At 44.0% G+C, this 21,988-nt stretch overlaps 1 protein-coding gene across 2 annotated transcripts in view; it reads right to left on the bottom strand.

Moving 5' to 3' along the window:
• Positions 1-16,314, bottom strand: part of lrrcc1 (leucine rich repeat and coiled-coil centrosomal protein 1) — a 231,029-nt gene extending 214,715 nt beyond the window's left edge. For both annotated transcript variants that reach the window (XR_005943299.1, XM_041189511.1), the window contains exons 1-2: positions 16,189-16,314; positions 1,012-1,110 (exon numbers count right to left, since the gene is read on the bottom strand). Coding sequence is in view for 1 of the 2 variants with exons in the window: in XM_041189511.1 (XP_041045445.1) it covers positions 1,012-1,070 (59 nt within the window). In the remaining variant the exon portion in view is untranslated. The remainder of the gene's footprint in view (positions 1-1,011; positions 1,111-16,188) is intronic.
• Between the last annotated feature and the right edge of the window lie 5,674 nt (positions 16,315-21,988).

The following is a 21,988-nucleotide window of genomic DNA, read 5'->3' as shown; positions in this document are numbered from 1 at the left end:
TCCTCGTTAAACTAGAACCATGTTACATTCCAGTGAAAGTTAATAGTTTATCCTCTTAACTTCAATTGATTCAAATTCGAAGTAACATTTGTCCTACACAAGTGCCAGGCAATGACCATCTCCAACAAGAGAGAATCTAACCATCGTCCCATTACATTCAATGGCATTACCATCGCTGCATCTCCCACTATCAACATCCTGGTGGTTACCATTGGCCAGAAACTGAACTGAACTGGCCATATAAATACTGTAGCGACAAGAGGAGGTCAGAGGCTAGGAATGCTGCAGCGAGTAACCCACCTCCTGACTCCCCAAAGCCTGTCCACCATCTACCAGGCACAAATCAGGAGTGTGATGGAATATTCTCCATTTGCTTAGATGAGTGCAGCTCCAATAACACTCAAGAAGCTCAACACCATCCAGGACAAAGGTGTTGGATCAGCCGCCTTAAACATTCATGCCCTCCACTACTGATGCACAGTGGCAACAGTGTGTACCAAATAGAAGATGCACTGCAGCAACTCACCAAGGGTCTTTTGACAGCACCTTCCAATCCCATGACCTCTTATCACCTAGAAGGACAAGGGCAACAGATGCATGGGCCCACTACCATCTGCAAGTTCCTCTCCAAGCCACACAACTTGGAGCTATATCGCTGTTCCTTCATTATCACTGGGTCAAAATTCTGGAATTTCCTCCTTAACTGCACTGTGGCTGTACCTACACCACATGGACTGCAGTGGTTCAGAAGGCTCATTATCACCTTCTCAAGGGCAATTAGGAACGGGCAACAAATGCTGGCCTAGCCAGCAACGCTTACATCCGGTGAAAGAAGAAAATAATGAATTTTGGTAGCAAAGCATGAATTAGATTATACATGATTTTAGAATATTTGTCTCCTGCTGAATAGTCACAAAGCTAGTATAAAATATAATCAATTCTAATAAATTTATGAACGGGAATTCTTTGAACATTAGGCTATTTAATACAGTAAAGTGAGTAACCATGTACCTGGCGATAGTCTTATCTATCAGACACAGCTCCTGGGATGATTGATCAACGTGTGCCATTCCACTTCATTATGTACTACAACCGTCAGTTATTTGAATGCTAATCAGAAAAAGAAAAACAAACTTCAAGTTACTCAAAACATTTGATTACATTACTCACTGTACGATTCTTCTATTGCACCTGACAAGACAACACAGCCTTCGAATGATAAGCAGATACTTTAACTTACATTTCCATTTTGTGAACTACTGCTCTTAGATGTAATCATACGGCTCAAATTACACAAATAAAGTTTCAGTAGCATTAAGTTTACTCATAAACATGCATTTATTTACCACCTCATAACATAATAAAACATCCCAATGCACTAAGAGCAATCAGACCCTGTGCAAGAGTTGACAGATTAGGAAAGATGATCAAAAATATAGTTGAAAAGACAATTTTTGAGGAGGCTTTTAAAGTCAGGGAGAAAAGTAGCAAAGCAGAGGTTTAGGGAGCAGGTACAGAGAATGCAGCCGAGGCAACTTTATGGGGGGGCCGAAGTAAAGGATATACACGGGAGTCCACAATCAGATCAATGAGCAGCATCTAGTCTGTAGGATCAGAAGATGTTAAAGAGCTTCTGTGAAGCAAGGCACAGAAGGATCTGTAAGTTAAGACAGAGAGTTGGGTGCATTGGGAAATCAGGGAGTTAGCGGTGGTTGGCAAGGACAAATGTGATAAGCTCGTGGAGCTGAGTAAAGTCAGATTCTCCCTTCTAACTACCTCAGCTGGCATTCTGATGCATGAGGTCCAATTCTCCCAACCCTTTACATGAAGCTACTTTTCCCTTGGATTTGTTTTTAAGTAAATGCTCTTGTCCTACAATAAAACTGCTTGGCTCAATTACAACCTGCTGTACTTCCATGGGCTCATCGTGATTATTTTTAATTACAAAAATTGCGTCATAGAATTGCAATTTTACTTTATAATTACAAATTACTTTCCAAAATGTCTCAAATCAGAAATATGTATTATTGAACTATTTTTAAAAACAATATTTAAATGAAAATCATTAGCTGGTAACACAAGTAAACAAATCTCTAAGTGTTCCGTTTGAAAAAACACCTTTAATATCCCGATGAAGTTCATTTTCAAGATGTCTATTTATGAACATGAAACAAAGGAGAGAGATGGGGTGATCAAAAGCTTGGTCAGAGATGGGTTTATAGGTTTTTAAAAAGAACAGAGATAGTTGGCTTAATGATGGAACAGAAAACATGGTGATATTCAAGGGAAATTCAGGGCTGGAGGAGGCTGCAGAGGTAAAGTGGGGCAAAGCTGTGGAGGTATTTACAGAAAATGACAAGAATTTTAAATCTGAGGTGTTGAGGGCCAGAAAATCAAAATGGATCAGAAAGGTTTGTGTTGGTACACAAGTGGGAATTAACACAGGATATGATTTTTTTTTTTTATTCCTTGATGGGATGTGGGCACCGCTGCCAAGGCCAGCCCTTGAGAAGGTGGTAGTGAGCTACCTTCTTGAATCGCTGCAGTCCCTGTGGGGTAGGAACACACACAATGCTGTTAGGGAGGGCGTTCCAGGATTTTGACCCAGTGACAGTGAAGGAACAGTGATATATTTCTAAGTCAGGATGGTGTGTGGCTGGGAAAGGAACTTCCAGGTGGCGGTGTTTCCATGTGTCTGCTTCCCTTGTCCTTCTAGATGGTACAGGTCATGGATTTGGAAAGTGCTTGTCCAAGGATTCTTGGTAAGTTCCTCCACTGTATCTTGTAGATGATGCACACTGCTGCCACTGTGCGTTGGTGGTGGAGGAAGGGAATTTTTGTGGATGGGGTGCCAATCAAGCAGGCTTTGTCCTGGATGCTGGAAGCTTCTTGAGTGTTGTGGGAGCTGCACTTATCCAGGCAAGTGGAGAATATTCCATCACACTCCTGACTTGTGCCTTGTAGATGGTGGACAGGCTTTGGAGAGTCAGGAGTTAAGTTACTTACTGCAGCATTCCTGGCCTCTGACCTGCTCTTGTAGCCACAGTAGTTATGTGGGTCAATGATAAACCCTAGGATATTGATAGTGGGGGAAATGTAGTGATGATAACATCTTGGAACGTCATGGAGCAATGGTTAGATTCTCTCTTGTTGGATATGGTCATTGCCTGGCACTTGTATGGTGTGAATGTTACTTGCCACTTGTCAGCCCAAACCTGGATATTGTCCAAGTCTTGCTGCATTTGGACATGGACTGCTTCAGTATCTGAGGTGTCATGAATGGTGAACATTGTGCAATCATCATCAAACATCCCCATTTCTGACCTTATGATGGTGGGAAGATCATTAATGAAGCAGCTGAAGATGGTTGGGCCTAGTACATTACCCTGAGGAACTCCTGCAGTGATGCCCTGGAACTGAGATGATTGTCCTCCAACAACCAAAACCATCTTCTTTTGTGCTTATGACTCCAACCAGCAGAGAGTTTTACCCAATTTCCATTGACTCCAGTTTTGCTGGAGCTCCTTGATGCCACACTCAGTCAAATGCTGCCTTCATGTCAAGGGCAGTTACTCTCACCTCACCTCTGGAGTTCAGCTCTTTTGTCCATTTTTGAACCAAGGCTATAATGTCAGGAACTGAGTGACCCTGGCGAAACCCAAGCTGAGCATTAGTGAGCAGGTTATTGCTAAGCAAGTTCCGCTTGATGGAGCTGTTGATGACCCATTCCATTACTTTACTGATGATGGAGAGTAGACTGACGGGATGGTAACTGGCTAGGTTGGACTTGTCTTGCTTTTCATGTACAGGATGTACCTGGGCAATTTTCCACATTGATGCCAGTGTTGTAGCTGTATTGGAGCAGCTTGGCTAGGGGCACAGCAAGTTTTGGAGCTCAAGTCTTCAGTATTATTGCTGGAATAATGTCAGGGCCCATAGCCTTTGTAGTATCCAGCAGAAACTTCAGCAATTTCTTGACATCACATGGAGCGTATCAAATTGGTTGAAGACTGGCAACTGTGATGCTGGGGACCTCGAAGGCTGAAGACCGTTGCGAATGCTTAGCAACAAAGCTTTAGACAAGGTGAAGGTTATGGAGGATGAGACTGGCAAAGAGAGCTTTGAAGCAATTAACCATGGAAGTGATGAAGTTAGGTTAGTGTGTCAGTGGCAGAGGGACTGAGGCAGGCAAATATTGCACAGGTGAAAGTATGCTTAATGATGGAGGAGATAAGGCATCTGAAGTTTTGTTTTGCATTGAATAGGATGCCCTGGTTGCAAACTATCTAATTCAGCTTAATATTGTGACTAGGGGCAGGGAGGAAAGGGGAATTAAATTTGTGATAAAGGAGCAGAGTTTGCAGTGGGGGCTGAAGACCATGGCTTCAGCCTTCCTAATGTTGAATTGAAAGAAGTTGAGATTCATCCAAGACTTGATGCCAGACACGCAGTCTGACAATACAGATACAGTCAACAGATGAAGAGAGGTAGAACTGTAGATTATCAGCGTAACGTGGAAGCTGAACGGTGTCTGTATATGATGCTGCCGCAAAAGCCCAGCATTTAAGTGAGGCAGAGAAGGCAAAGCAAGGACTGATCTTTTGGTAACTCAAGAAGTGAAGGTTAATACATTTCAAAACTTTTGAATTACATACAAAAGATTTCTCTGCATTGACTCCAAATATACCGCAGCTTCTCGCACTTGTTTATTATGCTACTCCCTAAAATGATAGTGTAAAACAAAGTTAATAGTGCAGTCCATAATGCTGTTGAGAAAACTGTGAAGAATCAGAGAGGTGGAGGTTACAGATTTATGCCTGGCCTTCATCAAACTGTTAGGACTTAATTGAACCACCTTGCCTGGAAAGCACCAAGTACAGGTTGAGGCAGGAGATAGCAGGGAAGTCACAGAAGTAGGCGGGCAGGAAACGAGGATAGAATCTAAATTCAGTGGTAACGGAGCTGATCGAAGCAATTGGTCTGCAGAAATATTCCATCTATGTACCTCGGAAAGCTGTGCGAGGTTGGAGTACAATGAGATGGGAGGAAGTGGGACCCATGAATGGATAAGAAAGTTGATCAGTAATTAAGTAACCATCAGCAAAACAATGGCCTGGTGTTCAGCAGTGAGCTCATGGACCAGAGACAGATTGGAGGGATCATCAGAAAGTTGGCATTCAGCCTCAGACAGTTAACCTTTGCCATCAACAGGTTTGTTGAAGCCATGAGGGCATAGAATAACATGTTCGTAGGGAGATAGATCATAGTGGGAAAGGGGAATAGAGAAACTGAGACAGCAATGTCACAGCAGCAGGCTGTTTGAGATCAATATTGATGATGAAAGCCCAGCAAGGAATAAGGTCAGGGAAGACAGGGCCAGTAGAAATGAAGAGATTTGGGGTGGGACAGCATCCAGGGGTTAAATGATCTTCCAACTCTTGATATCTGTAAGTAATAAAAAAATATTTTTCAGTTAAAGCATTAAATGACATGAAGGATGATGTAGACCTGAGAACCAGGGCAGCTAGGATATAGATTGAGCCAATGCTGTTGAAAGGAGAAGTTGAGAGTACAGGCTATGGCCCAAGTAGAGGGGGTAAATTTGCACGTAATACTAAGAGCAGCAGTTAGAGGGGAAAGGTTGCATTTGTTTAGTAGCTTTCCCACCCTTAACACACCCCAAAACATTTCAGAGCCAAATCATGAAGTACCGTTTTTACAGAAATACACAGCATAGTAAAGTAAAAAAGAAAATAGCAAGAAGATAAATAGCCAGTTATGATTTGGTGGTGTTGGCTAAGAGATAAATGTTAGCCAGGACACCAAGTTCCTTACTCTTCAAATGTTGTCAGAGGGACTTTTCTATTCATCAGACCAAGCAGATAAGGCCTTAGTTTAATGTCTCATCCAATAGATGGCACCTCTAAAACTGCATCATTCTCTCAGCATTAAACTATCAGCCCAGATTATGTGCTCAAGTCCCAGATTTGGTATGAACCCATATCTTCTGACTCATAGGCAAGAGTGCTGCTACTGATACAGACTGACAAGTAAGGCATGGCCAATATCACAAGGTTATCAGTAGTCATCATCCAAAACAGGAAGGATGAAACTTCAACTGGAATCAGTGCAACAAGAGCTGGAGATAGAAGTTGAGGTTAAAATAATGATTGTTATAAAAGTAGCTCTTAAATACAAAGAGGAAAGGGATAACAACGAGGGTGAATAGGATGAAAGAGACAACTAGAACTACAATAGAAAAAGGAATAGAACCTTAACGAGGATTTCCCAATATGTCAGTCTTGAAGAAACAAGATGAAGTACCTCCCCATAAGAAAAAACACTTAAGACACTGACTCTGCTCCTCTTCCTGGTCACTGTCTGAGGCTCAACCAGATGGTTTGCAACCTTGGAATCGTCTTTGAGCCTGAGCTGAGTTTTCCAAATCTATATCTGCTTCAAGAGCACTTACTTGCTCTTGTGTAATATTGCCATCTCAGCCCACCTGCTGCTGAAAACTTCATCTATTTCTTTGTTAGAATTGACTATTTCAATGTTCCCCTGGTCCTTGCACCCTCCAAAAACTCATTGAACTCATTCAAAACTGCTTCCCATGTCCTAACTTGTACCAAGTTCCATTCACCCATTAGCACTGTGCTCACTGACCTACAGTCAAATTCTCATCCTTGTTTTCAAATCCCTCCATGGCCCTGTCCATATCCTGGTAACCTCCACCACCCCAACAACATTGCAAGACCTCAGCATTCCTCCAATTCTGGCCTCTTGTGTATTCCTGATTTTAATCACTCCACCACTAGCAGCCATGCTTTCAGCGGCATAGGCCCCAAGCTCTGGAATTCACTCCCAACCATTTCTGCCTCTCTACTTCTCTCTCCTCATTTAAGATGCTCCTTATAACCTCTCCGTTTGGCCAAGTTTCTGCTCACCTGTCCTAATATCTCATATGCTTGGTGTGAAATTGTGTTTGATAAGTCGCTTCTGGGAAGCATTGTGGGACATTTTACTAAATTGAAGGTGCTATAAAAACACAAGTTGTTGTAGGCAAAGCTTAAATGGGAGATTCTCATGTCATTCACACTCATCTCTCATGCCCTCCTTACACCGTAGGCTTGCTGCTTTTGTCAAATTCATCATCAGAGGCAACCCAATTGTAGCAACAACCCAGCAGCCCAAACTTAGAACAGCAAACAAACACACCAGTGTGACATGTTTCCATTGCCCAATCCAGCCATCCTGTGACCTCAGTGAAAGAGCTAAATAGTACTGAATAATGAACAGATTTATGCTGTAAACCTCTGCTCATTAGAAACGAGAGATTCCTCAAAGGACAAGGAGACTTTCATCCCAATTTTCTGGGCTCATTTGGCTGGGCAAATGAAGGGGTGGGGTGGGGGTATTAGCTGGATACCTTTGATAAAAAGTGCTGCACCAGCAAAGTTAAATGGCAATTCACAGTGGAAGTGCAAGTTGTATCTTGAGTTTGGCTGCAGGCAGACTGATCTCTCAGCCCACTGCAGCTAATAGCCACCCAACAACAGGGAACATCTAAGCCTGAGTGGCAAACTTATGAATTTTCACCCAGTGTTGCTTTATAGTTCTTCAAATAATTTAACTACACATACACAGTTATCCCAGGTAGATTCAGCACTAACAGAAATTGCCCCAAGCACAGTACAATTAGAGGGTCATTAGTGGTGAGTTACACATTAACATGCATATGAATTAGGAGGAAGAGGCCTTTCAGCCCCTAAAGCCTGCTCCGCCATTCAATAAGATCATGGCTGATCCGATTGTGGTCTCAACTCCACATTCCGCCTACCCACCTTTGACTCCCTTGTTAGTCAAGAATCTATCAGCCTCTGCCTTAAAAATATTCACTGACCCTGCCTCCACTGCTCTCTGGGGAAGAGAGTTCCAAAGATTTACTACCCTCAGAGAAAATATTTCTTCTCATCTGTCTTAAATGGGAAACCCCTTATTTTTAAACTGTGTCCCCTAGTTCTAGTCTATCTCACAAGAGGAAACATCTTTTCAGCATCCACTCTGTCAAATTCCCTCAGGATTTTATAAGTTTCAATAAGACCACCTCTCAATCTTCAAAACTCCAATAGATACAGGCCCAGCCTGTCTAACCTTCCCCCCACCCCCAACCCCAGGTATCTGTTGAGTGAACCTTCTCTGAACTGCTTCTAATGCAGAACTGCAGTCACAGATTCGCTTAGGTATTTGCCAGGAGCTAGGTGAACAGAATATCCTTCATAGCCAATACCAATTGGACATATTCTGAGATTGTCATATGAGCCCAAACCTCCAACTGATGCATCCCCACATATTCCACGTGTCCATTCTTGTGTTGCCACCCTTTCCAAGCCTAACAAAAAGTGAACAGCCATGACTCAGTTGTTAGCATTTTTACCTTCGAGTCAGAAGGTTGAGAGTTTAAATCCCACTCCAAATACTTGAACACTGAAATCTAAGCCGATACCCCAAAGCAGTACTGAGGGAGTGCAGCATTGTCAGAGGTGCCATCTTTTGAATGACATGTTGAACAGTGCTCTCTCAGTCGGACGTAAAAGATCCCATGATACTATTCAAAGACGACCAGGGGAGTTAGCCTGGTGGCCAGACCAATATGTATCCTTCAATCAACATCACAAAAAAAATTGTCTAGTCATTATCACATTGTTGTTTGTGAGAATTAACTGTGCTTATATTGGCCACAGCTTTTCCCACAACAGTAACTACACTTAAAAAGTACTTCATTGGCTGTAATGTGCTTTGGGACGTCCTGAATTCGTGCAAGGCATTATATAAATGTTAGTCTTTTTTTAAACAGACTATTTCATTATCCAATGTACGTCCAACAGGTCAATGTGATGTATCGAATGTGCGAGTGAATTGACTTAACAGGCTTTCAATTTTTGTGTGCTAGTTTGCTCTTCATTTTCAGCCTACACTGCTGACCAGCAGAAAAAGTGAGCCAAATGCACAAGTCCCTCTCTGACAGTACACAGCCTCTCCAACGGCAAGTCCTCTGCTGTGCCTCGTTGCAATACACAAAAACTGGGCTCCTTGAGGCTCCAAGCTAAAGCTTCAAAGGAGTGTGGAGGAAGTTTGGGCCCCAGACATTGTATGCAGCCCCTCCGGCATGTGGACACGCCCTGGCACTCATGAGCCAAACTCCCAGCTATGGGCGAATAGCTCCAATGTCTTGTGGATACCTCGGGAGAGTTGAAGCTAAAGGAATAAACCCTGGCAAAAAATCTGGAGATGGACTGATGTCTAAAAATGTCACTTTCCCAGCAACTCCTGCAACCAAGCGTGTCAAATGCAGTGCTTTGCATTCCTTTGGACTCTGCCGGGGAGGTCAAGAGAGAGACCCTAATGAGTAGGCAGCCCAGGATCTCCATAAATTTTGCCCAGGCTTGCACCCTTGAGAGGACACTCCAGTTTCACTGCAGAGCATTAACATAACACGGGAGACAGCAGTTACAAGTGACAAACTCAACGATTGTCATTGAAAACAGGTGCTACAGGCTGTCTCCAACAGTGGGAGGAACCATTACGTCCCACTGGTCAGCCACTGTCCACCTCAAATCAGAGAAACGAAACAGCACAGATAGGGCAGCCCTAAATGAATGAGGTGCTGACCCACCACAGGCCACTTGCTTTAATGGGTACTTGGAGCTTCGAGTCTCTGCTCAATAAGTGGTCGGAATCCATCACACCAGGCAAATAAAACAGATGAAAAGAAAGAAGATGCCAATTCTTCCATTGGCAAGCTGGAACATCAGGACCATGTGCATGGGACTGACGGGCAACTTGTAACTGATCGATACCACATGTAAGACAGCTGTGGTCAAGATGGAGCTTGACACAGGCTGAACATTAACGTGGCTTCAACACAAGAGTACAGGCTTGCCAAGAGTGGACCACAAAGAAAAATATTACACACACCTCTGGTAGGTGAAGTGGTCAGAGGAAATGCATGAGTAAGGTGTAGGTTTCATTGTAAGGAATTCACTGTTCTCGATGATCGAATCCCTCACAAATGGTTCAGAACACGTTCTCTCCATCTGCCCCTCAACTCAAACAGGACCAGTTAACGTCATGAACGTCTATGTTCCAACACTGATCCCCACTACTGTGGTAAAAGACAAGATCCATGAGGAGCTTAACACTGCTTTTAGCAGAATCCCCAAGGCAGAACATCTTTACCTACTGGGGAATTTCAATGCAGCTGTGGACATAACCCTCCTGCCTTGTACATCATGGCTTGGGGAAGATAACTGAAAATAGACAGAGATGACTTGAGCTTTGCTGCTACCACAAGTTTTGCCTAACTAACACTTTCTTTCAGAAACCATACCACAAAGTGGCCTGGAGTCATTGAAGCTCAGAACTTTGGCATCAAGCTTGACCTGATCATCACCAGAAGTGACTCCCTCAACAGCATTCTCTACAGATGCAGCTACCACAGTGCTGACTGTGATACAGGTCATTCCCTGGTGTGCACCAGGATTAGGATGCAATCCTTGAAGCTTTATCATTCAAAGCAGAAAGGCCATCCTCATATCAACATTAGCCAGTCTGCCTGCCCAGATAAAAACCAACAGTTCCTCAATGCAATTGAGGTGCTCTCCAGTATTCCCACACAGAGGGCAGAAGCAAAATAGAACATACTTCAAGATACCACTGACAATGCCACACTCTCAGCATAGAGGAAGCAAGAGCGGAAAAGCGCTGACTGGTTTGAGGCTAACATGGTCGTGATGGAACCTGTCATTGAAGCCAAATGGTCTATTATCATTAACTACAAGAGAGAAACAGCGAGAAGACTCTGAATGCACAAACAGCTGTTCGAAGCAAAGTCCAACAGGCTCGCTAGTCACTGTGCCAATGACTGCTGGTTACAACTTTACCAGAATATACAGATGTCCTTCAACACAGGAATGCTCCAGGCATGAATGATGAGATCAAAAAGGCAACATGACAGCAAAGAAAAAAGCTCCACTAAAAACAAAGGGAGGGGAGGTCATCACTGACTGCAATAAACACTTGGAGAGATGGGTGGAACATTACCCCGAGTTGTACTCTCGGGAGAACATCAGGGATGAGAGTAGCAGAAGACATAAGTCTGAAAATTAGTGGCTGAAGAGAAAAATGTCTGAAAATTTTTTGTGACTAGGAATCATGTAATTATTGCACTTTTTATGATCTGTAGTAAATACAAAAGCTTCTAGGCCACTTCAAATGTTTCAAATCTTCTTTTACTGTCAAGTGACCTCAACATTTCAACGCAGGTACACATTATAGTGCCTTGGACAAAGTATATTATGAATAACTTCAGGTGAAAAAGAAATAATCAAAATCATGGGAAATGTTTATATCTGACATTCCACAAAATGCCTAGTGAGTAGTCTGGTTTAAATGCTGGCAACTTCAACAGATGCTAGTGATTTAATTACTGGATTTGTTTACCTATTAACTAACGTAAACTGGAATCTTTGAATCGTCAAGCCTTTGAACATCATCTGGCACAGGAGGAATTGTAAAATTACCATGAGATGAATGCAGCTGGGCTCATTTTTGGACTCCAAATCTAACATCCTCTGATTGGGGTGTTACCTCATTACAGCAGAATATGAACCCAACCGAAGTATTAGCCATACCTGAGTGCTGAGAGTAGGTGGTGCCTCCTTCACTTGACAGCCAACATTAACAGACACTCAAGTCAGCATATGGTTCAGGGCCATGAAATGCTGTCATTGCTGGGATTCTTTTCCAGTCTGGCTGTTTTGTGTTCAGCGTAGGCTGAAACCCTTTATTAAAATCCACTCATGTGAGTTTAGTATGGGGCAAAAAGGGTGAGGGCAGGCCACGCACAATGGGGGTTGATCGACAGTTTAATCGACTTCTCCTCATATACCCAGACTTCAACAATTAATGAAAACAGTGTCATTGCACAATCTTGTTTCAGCATTAAAAAAAGTAGAATATAGAACAGGTAACCATGCAAACTAAGGCTAACAGCTCAACAACCAAACTCCCCAGTTCCTGGAGCCTCCGAATAGAATCAACAGCAAGGAAGGTTTTATGCTCATATGTCCAAAAGGAGGTTGGGGGAGGGGAGAAACAATTATTTAACACTTGGGGACTGTAGCAAAGCACAACTGAACCCCGCCAGATAACTTAGCTGATAAGTACAACACATAATGAGCCATCCTAAAAGAATCCTAACTTTTAACCAAAAGCAGAAATACCTGGAAAAACTCAGCAGGTCTGGCAGTATCAGCAGAAAAGAACAAAGTTGACGTTTCGAGTCCTCATAACCCTTCAACAGAACTAAATAGAAATAGGAAAGGGGTGAAATATAAGCTGGTTTAAGGTTGGCGGGGGCTGGGGGGGGTTGGGATAAGCAAGCAGTGATAGGAGGAGATAACCAAAAGGTGTCACAGACAGAAGAACAAAGAGGTGTTGAAGGGGGTGATATTATCTAAAAGAATGTGCTAATTAAGAGTGGAGAGCAGGACAAGCAAAGTAGCTCTAGTGGGGGTGGGGTGAAATAAACGATGGGTGGAATACATTTAAAAATAATGGAAATAGGTGGGAAAAGAAAAATCTATATAAATTATTGGAAAAAACAAAAAGGAGGAGGAAGAAATGGAAAGGGGGTGGGGAAGGAGTTCAAGATCTAAAGCTGTTGAATTCAATATTCTGTCCGGAAGGCTGTAAAGTGCCTAGTCGGAAGATGAGGTGCTGTTCCTCCAGTTTGCGTTGAGCTTCACTGGAACAATGCAGCAAGCCAAGGACAGACATGTGGGCAAGAGAGCAGGGTGGAGTGTTCAAATGGCAAGCGACAGGGAGGTCTGGGTAATGCTTGCGGACAGACCGAAGGTGTTCTGCAAAGCGGTCACCCAGTCTGCATTTGGTCTCTCCAATATAGAGGAAACCGCATTGAGAGCAACAAATGCAGTAGACTAAGTTTGGGGAAATGCAAGTGAAATGCTGCTTCACTTGAAAGGAGTGTTTGGGCCCTTGGACGGTGAGGAGAGAGGAAGTGAAGGGGCAGGTGTTGCATATTCTGCGTTTGCATGGGGAGGTGCCATAGAGGGGGTTGAGGAGTAGGGGGTGATGGAGTGGACCAGGGTGTCACGGAGGGAACGATCCCTATGGAATGCCGCCGGCAGGGGGGCGGGGGGGGTGGTGTGTGTGTGTGTGAAGGGACGATGTGTTTGGTGGTGGCATCATGCTGGAGTTGGCGGAAATGGCGGAGGATGATCCTTTGAATGCCGAGGCTGGTGGGGTGATAAGTGTGGACAAGGGGGACCCTATCATGTTTCTGGGAGGGAGGAGAAGGCAGATGTGCGGGAGATGGGCCGGACACGGTTGAGGGCCCTGTCAACAACCGTGGGTGGAAAACCTCGGCTAAGGAAGCAGGACATGTCAGAGGAACTATTTTTGAAGGTAGCATCATCAGAACAGATGCGACGGAGGCGAAGGAACTGAGAAAATGGGATGGAGTCCTTACAGGAAGCGGGGTGTGAGGAGCTGTAGTCGAGATAGCTGTGGGAGTCAGTAGGCTTGTAATGGATATTGGTGGACAGTCTATCACCAGAAATTGAGACAGAGAGGTCAAGGAAGGGAAGGGAAGTGTCAGAGATGGACCATGTGAAATGATGGAGGGGTGGAGATTGGAAGCAAAATTAATAAATTTTTCCAGGTCCCAACGAGAGCATGAAGCAGCACCGAAGTAATCATCGATGTACCAGAGAAAGAGTTGTGGGATGGGGCCGGAGTAGGACCGGAACAAGGAATGTTCCACATACCCCATAAAGAGACAGGCATAGCTGGGGCCCATGCGGGTACCCATAGCCACACCTTTTATTTGGAGGAAGTGAGAGGAGTTAAAGGAGAAATTGTTCAGCGTGAGAACAAGTTCAGCCAGACAGAGGAGAGTAGTGGTGGCTGGGGATTGTTCGGGCCTCTGTTCGAGGAAGAAGCAGAGAGCCCTCAGACCATCCTGGTTGGGGATGGAGGTGTAGAGGGATTGGACGACCATGGTGAAGAGGAGGCGGTTGGGGCCAGGGAACTGGAAATTGTTGATGTGACGTAAGGTGTCAGAGGAATCACGGATGTAGGTGGGAAGGGACTGGACAAGGGGAGAGAGAAGGGAGTCAAGATAGCGAGAAATGAGTTCCGTGGGGCAGGAACAGGCTGACACAATCAGTCTGCCGGGACAGTTCTGTTTGTGGATTTTGGGTAGGAGGTAGAAGCCGGCTGTCCGAGGTTGGGCGACTATCAGGTTGGAAGCTGTGGAAGGAAGATCTCCAGAGGAGATGAGGTCAGTGACAGTCCTGGAAACAATGGGTTGATGTTCAGTGGTGGGGTCATGGTCCAGGGAGAGGTAGGAGGAAGTGTCTGCAAGTTGACGCTCAACCTCTGCAAGGTAGAGGTCAGTGCGCCAGACAACAACAGCACCACCCTTGTCAGCGGGTTTGATGACAATGTTAGGGTTGACCTGAGAGAACGGAGAGCAGTAAGTTGAGAGAGAGACAGAGGTTAGAATGGGTGAGAGGAGCAGAGAAATTGAGACGACTAATGTCATACCGACAGTTCTCAATGAAAAGATCAAGAGAAGGTAAGAATCCAGAGGGAGGGGTCCAGGTGGAGGGAGAATATTGGATGTGGGTAAAAGGATCCATTGAATGGGGAGAGGACTCCTGCCCAAAGAAGTGAGCATGGAGATGAAGGCGGCAGAAGAAGAGTTCAGCATCGTGCCGAGCCCGAAATTCATTGAGATGAGGGCGTAAGGGTATGAAACTAAGTCCTTTGCTGAGTACTGAATGTTCAGCGTCAGAGAGGGGAAGATCAGGGGGTACAGTGAATACATGGCTGAGGCTGGGGATGGAGGGACAGGCAGGGGTGGAGGGTCCTGGATGGGTGTTGGTGTCGATGAGTTTTTGGAGCTTGCGTTTCTTAGCACTTGAGAGAAAGAGAAAAATTTCTTGTTGAGGTGTTTTTTTAAATGTATTCCACCCATCGCTTATTTCACCCCACCCCCACTAGAGCTACCTTGCTTGTCCTGCTCTCCACTCTTAATTACACATTCTTTTAGATAATATCACCACCTTCAACACCTCCTTGTTCTTTTATGTGACATCTTTTGGCTATCTCCTCCTATCACTGCTTGCTTGTCCCAACAACAACCCCCCCCCACCCCCCAACCAGCTTATATTTCACCCCTTTCCTATTTCTACTTAGTTCTGTTGAAGGGTCATGAGGACTCAAAACGTCAACTTTGCTCTTCTCTGCCGATGCTGCCAGACCTGCTGAGTTTTTCCAGGTTTTTCTGTTTTTGTTTTGGATTTCCAGCATCCGCAGTTGTTTGTTTTTACCTCATTTTTAACCACTCATTTGTACAGAGGCTGATCCCAGAGGTTGCCATGCTAAGGCTGATAAGTTAGTCCTTTGTACTCAGTCTTGGGACAGTGGGCAGAATTAGCTGAACGTGATGGCTCACATGTTTACCACTGCTGGAAAGTAGATGTGAACCTGTGAAGGCAGCGTCCCACTGAATTGTGATGCCCCCAGCCTAGCTCCACTGGTTCATTTTCATGCTGCGGCCGTATGGTGCCTCAGCACAATTGAAGTTTTTTTTTTACCTCCGCAGCCATGTTCATGATTGTCTGAACTAGACATTATTTAAAGCGGTCAATGTCTCTGGCCAGTAACTTAATGCAGAGGCAGGTGCTTCACCCAGCCTCGCTTTATCTTGTTCACCTTGCGCCCGCCAAGTCCTCTGCCTCTACACCAACAAAACCCACCACTAGCGCCTTACAAACAAAAACTTTACTCAAACAAGACAAGCAAGAAAGGAGGGACTGGGGAATGTGGCACGTCCTAGTCGGCCAATGATTGCTGTCGTTCTGGCAGTGTCCGAAGCAGCCAATCAGTGGAGGCAATGGATGGGAGCAGGCACCAGGAGAACAAAATCTGTGCTCAATGATGGACATGCTAAGTGAAGCAAGCCGTGGTGAGGGTCAGAAAAACAATGTTAAACGCTATGATTTTCTCCCTGTTTACAGTCTCCAGGGGATGAATCGTTAATTCCTGGACACTGCAGTTTAATCCTGGTAACAGCCGATAGTATAACTGCGGTCTTACCGTTGACTCAGGCCCCCCCAGTCTGAGCTCGGACCTCAGACTCACTCCCGCACCAGGAGAGCTCAGCTGCTCCGACCCGTTCCATCCTGTGGGCCGAGCCTTGTCCGCTTCCTTCCGGCTCCATCCCCATCGCAACAGCCGCGGGCCAATCGACAGGGAACTGCACTCACACGTGACCCCATAGCGCCCCCCCCCCCCCCCCCCCCCGCCTCATCGTTAACTTTCCCGCTCAAACCCGGCGCCTCAAACCACTTCCGGCCCCACTGCTCCGAGCTCCGGCCGGTCAGAGCTCCCAGCTCTGGAGTTCCTACTCTCTTCGGCTGTTCCGCCAGGAGGATTTCGTTCAAATCCCCGTGGGAGAAGAAAGAGCCAAGAAATTAGCGCCGGGGACTCGACACTCGCCAGTTTCGTCACCTTGGAAAAACCGGCGGTTCAAATTTTGGTTACGTCTGAAGTATAAATTTGCCTTCCCCATTGGAGGATGTTGTTGGGACTGTTGGGACGTATTGGCTGAATTCACATTGTGCAGTCGCGGAATCAGCACCTCATATAATCCTAAACTCCGGCGATCAAAACTAATCAGATAGGAGGGAATTTATCCTTCTCACAATTTGCTGGGTATTTATACCAGACTCAAGGATATTGATCTGCTCCTTAGACTTATCACAGAATTATTACAGTGCGTAAGGAGGCCATTCAGGCTATCATGTCTGTGCCAGCTTTCCAAATGAGCAATTCACCTAGTGTAATTCCCCTGCCTTCTCCCAGCACATTCTTCCTTTTCAGATATTAATCCCATTCTCTCTTGAATGCCTTGATTGAACCTGCCTCCAGGGCCTGGGAGAAGTGGCTGCACAAAGTGCAGGGCCCTTGCACCTCCCTCTCCCAAACCCCTTGTTCGAGGAGAGCCCAGACTTACTGCCAGAACAGCAGCAAATGTATTCTGGTGGTGTCCAAAGCAGCCAATCTGGCATGTAGACCATCCCGATTGACAGACTACTCGGCCAATGATTACTGTTCTGAACAGGTAATCATTGGCAGAGTAGGACACATCAGATTCCTCAGTCCCTCCTTTCTTGTTTGCTTCATGGACTATTCAGTTTCTGTTGAGTGTTTTAGCGGTGGGTGTTTTCTTCAGGCCTGGCTAGCATGCATCAAAGGTAAAAACTTATTGCCTCTGTGTTAGGTTTACCCCAGATCCCACATAAGGTCTCATGAGTGTCCACAATTTGTGATCTACAGTCAAACTTCCCAACCTCCTTCCTCGATGTTCAAGCCATCGTTTTGGCCTTTTTCTCTCATCTGCTTTCTTCCAGTGCTTAAAATCTCCTACCCCTAATAGTGAGTACAGTTTAGCTCAGTCATCAAGTTTCGAGCTTATCTGCACAGATTGCAGTACTCAACAACCAACTCCGCTTCAGTAGTTTGATTGTGCTCTTCTCAGTGTTGGAACTCTGCCCACATTTGGTTTTCTGGACTTCTCTGCCATCTGCCATCTGAAATAAGCTGATGTACTGGAATATAGTTATGCCTTAGTTGCCCAATCTATGCTACTCTATTGCTTTAAGTTTAAGTTAACATGTGTACAGTGTTAACGGTGTACAGTGCCATTTCCCACTTCTGTTGCACACTAAGTTGAACTTCAGTACTGTACCAGACTGCACATTCAGCTTCTCCACTTTAAACTTACCATGTCGGGTCCTAGACAGAAATTGGTCTTCTGAACTGAAATCTATTTCTCAGCTTACTTCTAGCCTTTACTGTGATTTGCACCTTCGTCACTGCTTTCTACTAAGGCTATATTAAGGCCTCTATTCCAATACACTCTCACCTCACCTCCAAAATTCAGCTCTTTTGTCCATGTTTGGACAGAGTAAACATAGTTTTATGAAAGGGCGATCATACTTCACAAATCTTTGATTTTTTTTGACAGTGTAACTAGCAAGGCAGATAAACAAGAATCAGTAGATGTAGTATACTTGGATTTCCAAAAGGCATTCAATAAGGTGCCACACGAAAAGTTGTTTAAAACTGGGCATCCATGAGGTGCTATGGGGCATCAGCAGGGACAGAATCGTATTCAACCATAATCTATAATCTCATAGCCTGTCGTATCCCCCACTCTGCCATTACCATCAGGCCAGGGGGCCAACTCTGATTCGATGAGGGGTGTAGGAAAGTATGCTAGGATCAGCACCAGCATAGCTAAAAGTGAAATGCCAAACTGATGAAGCTACATGCATGCTAAACAGCAGAAGGAGCATGCTGTACACAGAGCTAAGCAATTCCACAACAACAAAACAGATTAAAGCTCTGCAGACCAGCCACATCCAGTCATGAAGGCCGGTGGGCAGTTAACTAACTAACAGGAAGAAGCGCCACAAATATCCTCAACCTCAATGCCGTGACGCACAGCATGTGAGTGCAAAAGACAAGGCAGAAGCATGTGCAACTAATTTCAGCCAGAAGTGCTGATTCATGATCCATCTCTGCCTCTTTACTATGAGATTGCTAATTAACCCTGCCTCATTATGCAAGATATGTCCTTAATATACCTGTACCTTGGTTGATTCCTGAATGTATTCTAGGAAACTTTCTTGAATACATACTATGAACTCATCCTCCAAACTAACCCTCTACACCCCCATGACTAAAATGTTTATGTCATTTCCCTAGGGTTTCAATAAAACATGTAGCAGGAGATTGAGAGAACCCTTGTGGAATTTCCAGGATTCCAGTTGCACTTATGTGGCCATAAATTATTTGCACATTTATGGAATGGTATCTTCTTATTCATGTATGCATTCAGGTTAACGGATGGAGTCCTGATGGCCACTTTGACTCTACCTACAATGCTCTGATTTTTGGGAAGGCTGTCAGCTGCTAAAAGTTACGAACTTACGAACAAGGAGCAGGCGTAGGTCATTCAACTCCTTGAGCCTGCTCCACCATTTAATAAGAAGATGATGGCTGATCTGATAGTAATCTGAAATCTGCATCCCACCTACCCCTGATAACCTATCACCCCCTTGCTTACCAAGAATCCATCTACCTATGCCTTAAAAATATTCAAAGACTCTTCTTCCACCACCTTTTCAGGAAGAGAGTTCCAAAGACTGAAGACCCTCTAAATGAAAACATTTTGCCTCATCTCTGTTTTAACTGGGTGACCCCTTATTTTTAAGCAGTGATCCCCAGTTCTAGATTTTTCCACAGAGGAAACATCCTCTCCACATCCACCCTGTCAAGACCCTCAGGATCTTATATGTTTCAATCAAGTCGCCCCTTACTCTTCTAAGTTCCAGCAGATACAAGCCTAGCCTGTCCAATGTAAGCCAACCCTCCCATTCCAGGTACTAATCTGGTAAGCCTTCTCTGAACTGCTTCCAATGCATTTACATCCTTTCTTAAATAAGGTGACCAGTACTGTACACAGTACTCCAAATGTGGTCTCACTAGTGCTCTGTATAACTGAAGCATAACCTCCCTACTATTGTATTCAATTCTCCTTCAACTGGTATTCTGCTTTCCACGGAGAAAGTGATAAAAGTGTTTCCCATGGCAAACATAGCATTGGTCTCTTTATGTAAGCATGGGCATCTATGAACAATATCATAGGTTTGTGTGGTTCAAGAGAGGATCAAAAATCTATGCATTGTAAGATACAAATGATATCTGTTCCAAATATTAGTTCATAGTGACTGCGGTTCCTCATGGATGCCATAAGTGGCCTGGACATCATCCTTAAGAACCTCACTGAGGAGGGGCAGAGGATATTTTGATCTTTCCTCAATACCAACAAAATTCTAATGCTTATAATGTATAAACTATGAGTACAAGCAGTTCTTCATTTTTCAGAAATCCTGGGCATGTCTATGATCTATCTACAAGATCCATTTTTTCCCAGAGTAGGGAGCATGACAGTTTACTTAAAAATTGTAGCAAGATATAATTTAAATATTCATGTCTGTTCTCTTTCTGCTACTTGGTTCATGTTCTTTCCCATTTCAGTGAAGTGCGTGGCCTTTATGTAACATATTTTTACTTTGAAATAGCCATATATGGTTTGTAAAAGTTCAATAAAATTGCTAATAATACTTTTGAGCACTTAACTAAATTAGCTTCAATATTAAAGTTCCATTACAGCATAATCATTCCTCAACTGGGAATGCTGAAGGCAATGCCAGCAGAAACTGCTACAGTCTCTGAGAGTACTGTAAAGGCTTGAAAACATTTCTCCTGTCACTTGTCTAAAGTTCCTTAGTTAAGTTCAAGTTTCTATTCTTAGCAAAAGCTTTGATATTCCAAAATCTTTACCATTTAGGGTGACGGAAAGTTCTGTGCATCATTCATGCTCGTGACGTTACGCTGATGCCTAGAAATTAAGATTTACTACAAGTTTTAGCACAATGACATTTGTATTTAAAAATCAGCATTGGAGATGAAGTCAGCAGCTATTATGAAAGAAGACTGAAAGCTATCCATTGTTGAGAATAGATTTGAAGGCAGAATTGAGTTGATGTAGCAATGACAATATGGTATAATTTTGGCTACGGAATGAAAGTCATGCACAATAGGGAAGATAAAAAGCTGGAATCTTTTTCCCTTTGATATGCCAAAAGACAAAGAGAAAGATTACATTTTGATACCCATTACAAATTTTGGACTAATGCACTGCTGGGGAGTCAGTGGCATAGTGATATTGTCACTAGCACCAGAGACCCAGGTTTGAATCCCACCAGGGCAGTTGGTGAAATTTGAATTCAATAAAAATCTGGAATTAAAAGTCTGATGATGACCACAAAACCATTGCTGATTGTTGTAAAAACCCACCTGGTTCACTGATGTTCTTTAGGGAAAGAAATATGGCCTACATGTGACTCCAGACCCACAGTAATGTGGTTGATTCTTTAAAATGCCCTATGAACAAGGGCAATTAGGGATGGGATGGGCAATAAATGCTGAACTAGCCAGTGACACCCATATCCCATGTATGAATAACAAAAAGTGCGCATTTGAATATCACATATTGAAAAACAATCCATGTCATTGATAAAAGGTGAAAGTTTCCTCAAACCTGCTCTATTCTCTCTTAGCTTTGAAGGTTGCATTTGTAATTTTTATTTAAAAAGTGAATGCTTCAAGAGGATCCCAGATTTATAACAAGCAATTTTTCTATTGTTTTATGCCTGCCAGTGTTCTGCAACTTTCCCTGTCCTTTGACTAATATACTTTTAGAATGTATTTTTATTCTTAGAGAAACCCTTTGTGGTGATGTTTATTGTCTCACCCTACACAGTGACCACCACCCTAAGTACTTGGGCTCATCCCCTTAATATCACCTGCATCCCCTATCTCACTCTCTCCAGGGCCACTGAAACTCTTGCAGACATCTCAATTTCTTCTATACTCAGCTTCTTCAATCTCCTCTTCCCTACTTCCTGACCCCCACCATGCAAAAACTTTCTCCTCCAAAGCTCCACTACTTATAACCCACTCACACAAAATTCCATTTATCAGCCCTTTCCCCTCTGATCTTCATTGACTCCCTGTCTCCCAAAACATCGAATTTCAAAGTCTAAACATTTATAAATCTCTATTTTCCTTTCCCACCTTACTTTCTAGACCTCCTCCAGACTTGCCAGCCAATGCTCTTTGATTGTCCAGTTTTAGCCTCCCCTGAATCCTGCAATCACTTTGCTCCACCATTCGAGGAAGAGCCATCTTGACTTTATTCTTTGGAGTTCTTGGTGCTCCCACCACCCTTTCTGGCAGTGGATTCCAGATCATCACAAAACTA

This window comes from Carcharodon carcharias, chromosome 6 (genome assembly GCF_017639515.1).
Source record: "Carcharodon carcharias isolate sCarCar2 chromosome 6, sCarCar2.pri, whole genome shotgun sequence".
NCBI classification, from domain to species: Eukaryota; Metazoa; Chordata; class Chondrichthyes; order Lamniformes; family Lamnidae; genus Carcharodon; species Carcharodon carcharias.
This window is presented reverse-complemented; position numbering and strand designations above follow the sequence as displayed.